This window comes from Pygocentrus nattereri, chromosome 1 (genome assembly GCF_015220715.1).
Source record: "Pygocentrus nattereri isolate fPygNat1 chromosome 1, fPygNat1.pri, whole genome shotgun sequence".
In the NCBI taxonomy this organism is placed as follows: Eukaryota; Metazoa; Chordata; class Actinopteri; order Characiformes; family Serrasalmidae; genus Pygocentrus; species Pygocentrus nattereri.
This window is the reverse complement of record NC_051211.1, coordinates 13,672,378-13,683,265: the sequence shown is the minus strand read 5'-3', so window position 1 is coordinate 13,683,265 and position 10,888 is coordinate 13,672,378. Positions and strand designations below refer to the sequence as shown.

Here is a 10,888-nt window from a genome sequence, read left to right as displayed (position 1 = left end):
TATAAATACACTACTGTGAATTCAGATAGAAAATCTCTATGAGCCTCATTCATCATGTGCTTTTTCTGATTTTGATTTTCTTTGTTTTAGAACCTTTCTCAAGAACAAATTTAAGAAAAAGATTTTGGCCCAATCTTGGATGTCTCTCCAGCTGATACCAGCTCAAGTGCACAACTTTCCCATCTAATATATTTGATGTCAGCTCCCTCTGCTGTTTGCATTATCGTACTGCAGAAAAATCTGAACCCATGGATCCACACAAATAGCACTGCTACAAAGACATGATTTAATCAGTTTGCTAAATTATTAGTTTACAGCAGCATCATATAGTTTTTAGGTCCTTCATGACAGGGCATGATAAAGGGCATTTTTGACAGCATACAAATATCATGCTTCATGAATAACAGCATTGTACAAGGCCTTTTTGTTCCCTTTACCATGGCAACCTCAAAACGGCCCCAGAAACCCACTCCCCACTCTTTGTGTGGCCCCCCTCTTCTCCCTCTGTCGCTCTGGGAAAAGTTGGTGAAGTTTGACAGGGAGACTCGGGTAAACCGGACTGCACCGGCCTTGGCCATTCAAAGCCATGAATCCTGAGTTCCTGTGAACATTCAGGACCCAAAACTGGTGAAGCACTAAGAAGAATCTGAAAGTGTTGCCCACTACATACCAGTAAGTAAGCACTTTTAATTGTGTTTCTTTTGCATCAAATAAATGCTGTAAAAATTCAAAGTTTAGCTTGAACTCCAGGTGGGTGTTGAAATTATTGGATGATATTTTTCTCTGCATGCTGGTGCACGGTGATGTAATCAACAATCAGAAAATGTTTTAGAGACAGGAAAAAAGTCAGTAAACAGACAGGAGCAGCGAATTTAACCCCTTAAATGGCCAGGGCTCACCAGCAAGCCCAAAGTTTAACTACACACATAACCTAAGAGTAGCTCAACCAGTTTGCATAGAAGTTGCTGTAGTTACTGATTAAATAGGCCTTAGTATGTAATAACCCTGATATATTAAGGGGATATTATTACTGCTTATCTCATTTGCACCTAAAAGTTAAAAAAGTTTTGAAAAAATTTTAAATATGTTGGGTATTTCAGTTTGATGAGTTGTATCTCGCAGAATACCTGGTCCTCTTAAGGTGTAGAAAGAGTCAAAATGATTGACATTGTTGAGGAGGATTAGTGGATATATTGGGCAAAGAATGTTGGAGATGGAGCTGCTGGGTAGAAGGAGAAGAGGTAGACCTCAGAGAAGGTTTATGGATGTAGTGAAGGTGGACATGGAGATGGTTGGTGTGAAAGTAGAGGAGTCAATGGATAGGAATTCCACCCATTTTTCAAAATTTCTGCCCAACTCAATAGTTGCAATTTAAATAAAAAAAATTAAGAGTGGTTTAATGTGAAATGGTTCATTTTATAGAAAGTTTTCTACTCTTTACAGCAGTGGTAATAGGAACCAGGGAGCATGATGCCTACAGTGCATCTTGTGTACTACTCAAAACAACTGGTGGAATTATTCTGTGTAATACTGATGGTGATAAAATAGTGAATAAAATACCTCTCCATTATGCATTTGAAAAAATATGTTTTAGGCTCAAACCTCATCTCAAAACTATTATAAAACAATGTCTCAGATATCAGGGCAGCATATTGATAAGCAGTTCATGTAATAGATTTCTGTAAGGAAGCTTGTAGAGGCATTAAACTCTTCAGATATCTGGTGATACCCATCACCTTCACTGTGAACACTTATGACTTAGCAAGTTTGGTAACACTATAATATAATATAATATAATATAATATAATATAATATAATATAATATAATATAATATATAATTATATAAATATAATATATAAAACAATATAGTATGTAGGTGTCATGTAGCCTTATGAACAGTATCCTACAGTAAAGTTTTACCCTTGTTACAGTAAAGTGTTACAGTAAAGTGTTAAGCTTATATAGATTAAACATCATCAAGCCACTTTTACATCAAACCACTCTGAATTACTTTGTTTGCACAGCAATGACTATGAATCGTGCAGAAAAATCAGCAGAATTCACTTTAAAAGGTATGATATGACATATTGTGCTTAGGATGACCAAACTTGAACTTACATGGAAAAAAATGTAAATGTCAGGACTTTCAAGGGGAACTCAACCAATTTTTCAAAATGTCATCATAATTAAACAATTTAGATAAAAACCAATTCTGGTGTGATGTGAAATGCTCCATCCAAGGGAAACTTAGACATGGCATTGCTCACAGTAGTGCTGACCAGAACCAGACATTTAATCAAGTATGTATGCCACTAAAAGCTACCTCACATCCGTTCTAATGATGATCCGTTCTAATGATGGTTATGAATATGAGACACTGTTTTACAATAGTTTAGAGAAAAAACTTTTTTGTATGTGTTCATGGTGGGGAGATACATGCACTGCAAGGCAAAATAGTCACCAAAGAACACTTATTTATTCAGATTTACCACTATTTTACCATCATCAACATTACATGTATAAACTGAGAAGACAGGCGTAGGTAACTTGGTCATTTTGGATAGTAAATAACATTGATATATTTGTGTTATAGACATTGTGACCCCTGGTTCCTAACACCATCACTGTAAAGAAATCAGAGTCAGGAAGTTTCTTCACTATGAGTCTTTCTCTCTCTCACTAGGAAGGTCATGTTCACTCTGTCGGAGCTGTGGTCTGTTAGCGAGCGTCAGGGCCGCTATAAACTGCTGAAGCCATGGTGGGAAGTCTTCATGGACTACCTGGTGTTACTCATGCTCATGGTGTCCGTCCTGGCTGGCACTCTGTTGCTGTCGAAGGATGGCGTTGTGTGTGTCCCAGTACATTCCCTTTCCAGCAATTACAGCTCTAATTTCGAGATACCTTCTGATTCTCCCACATCTCCATTCATATCAGACACATCTCCCTCTCATTCCATACTGGCTGAGGGTCCAGCCAAAGGCCGTCGGACCAACCTGGACTTCCAGCAGTATGTCTACATCAGCCAGGTGTGTTACCACGAAGCTCTACCGTGGTTTTCGCGTTTCTTGCCTTATGTCACCCTGCTGCAGTCTTTGCTGTTGCTTGCCAGCGGCTGCTTCTGGTTCCACTTTCCTCTGACTTCTGCCCGCATCGAGCACTTCCTAGCCATCCTGGGCAAGTGCTGTGAGTCACCATGGACTTCCAGGGCACTTTCCCGGACTGCCAAACTGGACAGTGCCCACAGCCAGCCGCCAGAAGAGGAGCAGATGATGAGGCCCCAGGTGCCACCCGTCCCTGCATCCATCACTCGACAGTCCAGCCTGGACTCAGGCACAGACAGCCCCCTACTGGTTAGAGCCGGCAGTATGTCCACCACCCCTGCTCAGCCTTCACCATGTCCATCCACCCTGTCTCGCTGCTCCACACTGTCTTCCCTGTCCATTCCAGAACCTGCCTCCCTGCTAAAGACAGCTCAGGTCATTCCAGAGGTTTCTAGGCCCGGGCCAACCCTGGACCGTAGCGATGGGGAACAGGCCAGGGCACTGTTTGAAAGGGTGCGCAGGTTCCGATCCCACTGCGAAAGCTCTGATATTATTTACAAGGTAAAGAATCCTCATTATGACCACTGATCACCAATGCTGATTATTGTAGAGTCTGGTTCCAACTAGAGCTATGCCGGAAGTGTGCAACACGGGTCTCTAGCTAATGACTGATATTTCATTATGATCCATCCTGACCAGTCACAGATATTCTTTGACCTTGTTTGCAGCCTTCATGTGTCTTTACCATCATGATTAGATCTGGGTAGAGATTGTCCTTATTAAAATGCAGGTGTAAGAAGTCTGAGAAGCATTTTAGCCAGACACAAGTGTAAATGCAGCCATCTTTCAAAGTCTACAACCAAAACTTCCAGTACTCTAATGATGCTTCCCTTCTATATATGTCAAACATTTAAGAGTCAGTTGACTCTTAATTTGACTCAGTAGCCTTTATAGACCCAAGCTAGTAAAAGAAGGCACTACTTTGGTGAATCTTTATTTTACCTTGTCATTTTTTACTCTCATTGCATTTTTAAATGCACAAGGTTCACGAAAAATACAGGATGTTATTATAAACAGATGTTATTATAAATAATATAAATATGATTTTAAAGCCAGTTTAACAAAACACCATGGAAACCTGTCATTTTCATGGTAGCAACTATTTTTTCAGATAAACAAGTAAAAATGAGGAACAACACTTTTTTTGCTTGTTGTATATGAGCTGATTTGTATGTTATGCACCACATAGCAATCTGTTTCTAATCTGACACATCGGAGGCACTTTTGATTACCTTTTGATTGGTTAGAATCTTAGGTTACAATCCAAATACAAGATGCTTTAAACTACAACATGTAAATTAAGTCATACTGACAAACAAACAAACATAATGCTGCTGTCCTATCACCATTTTTGTTTGTGTTTATCATCTCTGTTTTTCAGTTTTTGACATAATGTGACAGGGTCTGTAGCCCTTTACATTGTGTGTAAATTTGTTGATGAATAGACCAAAGGAAATAGCCCAGAATGACTTGGAAAAAAGTACGTTGGCTTACATTAAAAGTAATGTAAAAATATTTTTCCTTCTCCTGTAAAGTTAGCATTATGGAGACACAAGATTTTGTTCTGAATGCAGCGATAAATAATTTTGGTGAACAAAACATCACATCATGTGTCTCAGTTTATCCTGATGATCACTAATTATTGCTATGAGGAGCCCTCAGTCTAATGAATCAGGTCTGAGAGGTGGGAGGAAGCATGTTCAGTGTGGGTTGGAACTAAATTATATATAAAAGAATATCTCAACCAGAGTTGACCACCTTTGATTTAGTCTCTATCTTCTTCTTTTCAGGTGTATACCACTCAGACAGTATTCAAGGTGCTGAAGGCCATCGTGATTGTGAGCTACACTGCACCTTTACTGGGTTCCATCACATTTAGTCACATGTGTCAGCCCCATTCTTTCGCCCTGACAGGCTACCAAGTCTTCCAGTGCAGCCACTCACTCTCTTCTGTGCTACGCAAGCTGATGCAAGCCTACGTTGGCCTGGTAGGCCTTTATGGCCTGCTGGGCATCTACACCCTTTACTGGATCGTCCACAAGTATGAATATCAAATAAATAAATCTGTAACCCACTCTTGTTTACCAAGAGGAATGGTACAGATCTGGGATCAGGTGTCTACTTGTATAAAAATGATTCTAGATCAGTGCTATTAAGTTTGTTTGTATCTATGTAATCCACGGATCCTCCATGAGCCTGGTGTACTTAGACCATGTTATTAGCAAAAGTACATTTTAACATAAGTAATTTCTGAAGAGGATGAAAAGCTGAGGGAGCAACAATTACTCAGTAAGCAAGAAACGAAGTTATTTGATGTGAAATGTGGCATTCTAGAAAAACAAGTCAGAATCATTCACAGTGTTAGTGAACAGTATTTACTACCTCTAAAAATTACCCTGCAGAGAGTATAATATAATATTTTAAAATAAGATTTTCACCTAAAACATATTTTCTAATTCATTGGTGTTTGACGGGTAATTTCAAGGCATTGTAAGGTTATTACTTCGGAATTACCACTGTTTTGCTAAAATTGCATATAAAAACTCAAGTGACACTGGTAGGTTCACTGGATAATAAACAAAACTGGCTGTGTTTCAGTTGCAGACACTGCATATCCTGGTTCCTATCACCATCACTGTGAAGAAATCTGTAAATTGCTATACATCATTTCACATCAAGCTACTCTAAATGACTGTTTCATCTCAGTGATTGAATTATGGTGAAATACTGGACAATCGACAGAACTCCCCTTTAAGGCCTACTTATAACGAATTTTAAAGAAAAATATGGCAAAGTGTCTGCACACTGGAGGATCTGTGTCCACCAGCCAAAAAGTAACCCCTGTCTGTGTCCATGAAGCCCAAAGCCTGCCATCATGAGTGAATGCAATGAGTCTGGAGTCAGTTTTTAATTTTTTTGATTGAATTCTGTAACAGATAAAGCCAAAGCCAAAAGCATAATTATAGATTAATCAGACCATTTAATCATAATAGTCTTAATCAGAATTCAAAATTAGACATTGAAAACAATCTGGCCCAGTTATTCACAGATGGTGGATTTGATGAATGATACTAACTCATCTGTTTGTCTTTCCTACCAAGTGTTCTGCCAAGTTCTCAACAGGTGAATGCTAACAGTGTGAGTAGAAATGACTCTTAACAAAATGTCTACTACTGTCCTTCTAGATCCTACACTGACCCAATGAATGTCTTGAAAGATGATCTACAACCCCAATTCCAATGAAGTTTGGACATTGTGTAAAACATAAATAAAAACAGAATACGATGATTTGCAAATCCTTTTAAACCTATATTCAATTGAGTACACTAAAAGACAAGATATTTAATGTTCAAACGGATAAACTTTAATGTTTTTTGCAAATATTCACTCATTTTAAATTTGATGCCTGCAACATGTTCCAAAGAAGGTGGGACAGGGGCAACAAAAGACTGGGAAAGATCTGTTTGGAACATTCCACAGGTGAACAGGTTAATTGGAAACAGGTGAGTGTCATGATTGGGTATAAAGGGAGCATCCCTGAAAGGCTCAGTTGTTCACAAGCAAGGATGGGGCGAGGTTCACCACTTTGTGAACAACTGCGTGAGCAAATAGCCCAACAGTTTAAGAACAATGTTTCTCAACGTGCAGTTACAAGGAATTTAGGGATTTCATCATCTACACTCCATAATATCATCAAAAGTTTGAGAGAATCTGGAGAAATCTCTGCAAGTAAGCAGCAAGGCAGAAAACCAACATTGAATGCCCATGAACCTTCAATCCCTCAGGCGGCACTTCATTAAAAACCGACATCATTCTGTAAGGGATATTACCACATGGGCTCAGGAACACTTCAGAAAACCATTGTCAGTGAACACAGTTCGTCGCTCCATCTACAAGTGCAAGTTAAAACTATACCATGCAAAGCGAAAGCTGTATATCAACAACACTCAGAAACACCGCCGACTTCTCTGGGCCCGAGCTCATCTGAGATGGACTGACGCAAAGTGGAAAAGTGTCCTGTGGTCTGACGAGTCCACATTTCAAATTGTTTTTGGAAATCATGGACGTCGTGTCCTGCGGGCCAAAGAGGAAAAGGACTGTCCGGATTGTTATCAGTGCAAAGTTCATCTCTGATGGTATGGGGTTGTGTTACAACAGCTTGGCTTCGTAGTAAAAGAGTGCAGGTACTAGACTGGCCTGCCTGCAGTCCAGACCTGTCTCCCATTGAAAATGTGTGGCACATTATGAAGCACAAAATACGACAATGGAGACCCCGGACTGTTGAGGAACTGAAGTTGTACATCAAGCAAGAATGGGAAAGAATTCCACCTACAAAGCTTCAACAATTGTCCTGAGTGTCCTCAGTTCCCAAATGCTTATTGAGTGTTGTTAAAAGGAAAGGTGATGTAAAACAGTGGTAAACATTCCCCTGTCTCAACTTCTTTGGAACGTGTTGCAGGTATCAAATTCAAAAAGAGTGAGTATTTGCAAAAAACAACAAAGTTTATCTGTTTGAACATTAAATATCTTGTCTTTTTAGTGTACTCAATTGAATATAGTTTGAAAAGTATTTGCAAATCATTGTATTCTGTTTTTATTTATGTTTTACACAACGTCCCAACTTCATTGGAATTGGGGTTGTAGGTTTGGAACAAAACCTAGTCTTATGATCACTGATCATGATGCGCTGATGGCCCCAATGCAGGTCAAACTAAAAAGCATACTGGTACGCATCATAACAAGCCAGGCAGTGAATGGTCTGCACAGGGCTACATAAAGTGAAACAGGCCTAAAGTGTTCTCTGCACATGCAACATGATTCTACATGCTTAATTGGAGGTTTTTAAGGGGCCTTTTCAACCATGCTTTGGCTAATGATAGACTTGTTGGACAATGTTGACAACAACATCATCATCCCCTACTTTGAGCTCTGGTTTTACAGGGCATTTTATTGGGTTGCACGTTTCACAATCTGTTCCCACCCTAATAAGTCTATGTACCCATCCACATTTAGCCCACTATTCCCTAACATGTTGTCTGATTATAAGATCATGCCTGTCCCTGCAAGACTAACCTAGACAATGCCCATCAGCAAGCGAACAGGTTCCCGCTGTAGCTGATGTTGTATCACGACAACATTGTTAGGGATGCTTTTTTGCTGACTAGCACTTCTCCTCCCCTTAGGGCTTCAAAACACCTTGTAATAGATATGTTTGTGTATCGCTGTCAGGTCCCTGAGACAGTACTCCTTCCAGTGTCTACGAGATGTGGGCTCGATGCTAGATGCTCCCGACCTGAGCAATGACCTAGCCTTCCTGTTGCACATGACAGACCAGTACGACCCCCTGTTGGCTCAGCGGCTGTCAGTCTTCCTGTCTCCTGTCAGCGAGACTCGACTCATGGAAGAGAACTTAGAGTGCCGCTGGAATGCCACCCGACTGCGCTCAATGATAACCTCTGACCACCAGGGGCGATCTCTTCTGCAGCTGGTTGCTGTTCCTCGTCTACCTCCAGCCCTCTTCACCCTGAGCCAGCTGGAAGTGCTAAAGCTGGAATTGATTGGGGATGCCAAGCTAACAGCACAGATATCTAATATGTCTGCTCTGAGGTAATGGTTTTCACAGGCTAGAAATTTGTTAGCTACCAAAGTCAGCAAAGCATGTAGGAGGCTACTAGAATTCACATGAATTCACTAGAATAGGGGGCCTACTGGCCAGCAAATTTACAGGTATTCCCCACTCCAACACACCTGATCTAAGTATCAGACCCTTCATGAGTTGGATCAGGCATGTTGGGGTAGAGAAGATTTCACTGAGGCCTATAAATTGGAACTGAGAACTTCTGTGCGAGAGATCATAAATTATCTCTTTATCACTGCAACTTCAAGTGGCTAAATGAGAAATATCTCTTCATGAAACTGAGATGGACAATGTATTTGTTTTCACTTCTCCTCAGAGAGCTGCACTTGTACCACTGCTCAGCCGCAGTAGAGCCCACTGCTCTTGTAGTCCTTCAAGAACGCCTGGAATCCCTTCATCTTACCTTCACCCAGGCTGCAGAGATCCCAAGCTGGGTATACTCCCTTCGTGGCCTGCAGGAGCTTCATCTCACTGGGCGCCTGGCCAGCGAAGGCAGTGTGGGCCGTGGCTGGGCCTTGGGCAGCCTCCGGCACTTACGTCACCTCCGTGTCCTCACCCTGCGTGGGATGGTGCAGAGAATCCCAGCGGAGCTGAGTGAGATAGCTGGCAGCTTGGTGCGTCTGGAGATCCACAACGAAGGCACCAGACTGTTGGTACTAACGGGACTTAGGCGCTTGGTTGGACTAGGTGAGCTGGAGCTGCAGGGATGCCAGCTAGAGAGGCTGCCATCTGCTTTGCTTGCACTAACCAGACTGCGCAGCCTGGACCTGCAGCAAAACTGCCTGCGGACCTTGGAGGAACTGCTTGGACTGCAGCATCTTCGGCGGCTTTCCTGCCTAAGACTGGCCCATAATCGTGTGCTGGCCCTACCTGCAAGTGTTGGAATGCTTCGCGCTCTGGAGCTCTTGGACTTGTCACACAATCAGTTGCAGAACCTTCCACCGGCGCTCTTCACACTACATCGTCTACGGCGCCTCCTGCTGGGAGGAAATCTGCTTGAGGAGCTGCCAGCTGATGTGGGAGCACTGACTCTCCTCACTGAGCTGGATTTGAGTGGGAACAGAATAGAAAGCCTGCCCAAGGAACTTTTTACAAGCTGTGTGGAACTACGCATTTTGAATGTGGCCAACAATTCTTTAGGAACCTTACAGCCGGGTCTGGGATGCTTGAGCCACTTATCTCAGCTGGATGTGCATGGGAACAACCTGGAGGAGCTTCCTGTGGAGCTGGGCTGCTGCTCTGGGCTACGTGGTGGCGGATTGCTGGTGGAAAGCTGGCTACTCCACACCCTACCAGGCCACATCAGGGATTTCTTACAGCAGACCCACTCCACATCTTGTGCCTCATCCGAGGCTAACTCTCGCCCCGTCTCAGACAGCTTCCCAACTTTCTCTACCGCCCAGTGGAGCTTTCTCTCTGCTGTTGAGTCACGGATATAGTCAATCCTTCACAGAAGCACTTTGAATGGGCTTTCTGTACGAGGTTGTTGAAACACCACTGAACTGTTTTTCACACTGTGACTTTTAACTTGATGTTACAAGAAGGATGTAGTGGTTTCTTATTAAAGGCTTCCATGTTAAATTAGCTACTGCGGAAATGAAAACTTGATTTGACAACTTACCACACACTCAAGGTGGTTAAAGTAAAAAAAAAAAATTACATGTCATTGATGTCTGGCAAATTTAGGGAAGTGGAGTTTGCCTAATTTACACGCTGAGACCTCTCCTTTCATCTCTCCTTTAATGCATAGAGGCCCGCTTCAAAACACAGATTGTCAAGGGAGTCTTTGAAGAAGGTTAGTGTTCATTTCAAGGGGAAATCAGTTTATTTGCATGAGGTACCTGCCACTGCAGCTGGTTTTGGTGGTAGAAGGACAGACTCATGGTGTTCAGATTGCAGTTCTCAGCTGCCCCAGTTAACAACCAGGAGCTGGATTCACAAACGCTTTCCAAAGAAAAAATTACAAACACTGTTCATAAGAATGTTATAAAATGTAATTCACAAGTTAATTTTGCTGTTTTTGGAGCAAAACATTGGATCTCCATTTTTGTCATTTTTCAGTTTTTATCATAATGCCTGTTGTCCTTTACATTGTTTGTAATTTTCATGATGACTGAAATTTTCATGATGACTAAAAGAAACAACCCA

General features: G+C 41.7%; 1 protein-coding gene across 2 annotated transcripts; it reads left to right on the top strand.

Moving 5' to 3' along the window:
* Positions 1-544: 544 nt before the first annotated feature.
* On the top strand, positions 545-10,875 carry si:ch211-106h11.1 (volume-regulated anion channel subunit LRRC8D). 2 transcript variants are annotated; one of them, XM_017717382.2, is made up of 6 exons: positions 545-672; positions 2,685-3,364; positions 3,449-3,603; positions 4,893-5,143; positions 8,332-8,709; positions 9,057-10,875. In XM_017717382.2, exons 2-6 carry the CDS (start codon positions 2,692-2,694, stop codon positions 10,177-10,179), a joined length of 2,580 nt encoding a protein of 859 aa, XP_017572871.1. In that variant the 5' UTR covers positions 545-672; positions 2,685-2,691; the 3' UTR covers positions 10,180-10,875. The 2 variants fall into 2 exon arrangements, with proteins under 2 accessions (XP_017572871.1, XP_017572870.1); XM_017717381.2 differs by having other exon boundaries at positions 2,685-3,603.
* The last annotated feature ends 13 nt before the right edge of the window (positions 10,876-10,888 follow it).

Excerpts from the sequence above, each read along its gene's own strand:
- si:ch211-106h11.1 (XM_017717381.2), top strand. The coding sequence starts at position 2,692 with ATGTTCACTCTGTCGGAGCTGTGGTCTGTTAGCGAGCGTCAGGGCCGC. Across the intron at positions 3,604-4,892 it reads GCTCTGATATTATTTACAAG|GTGTATACCACTCAGACAGT; the intron begins GTAAAGAATCCT and ends TCTTCTTTTCAG. Across the intron at positions 8,710-9,056 it reads TCTAATATGTCTGCTCTGAG|AGAGCTGCACTTGTACCACT; the intron begins GTAATGGTTTTC and ends ACTTCTCCTCAG.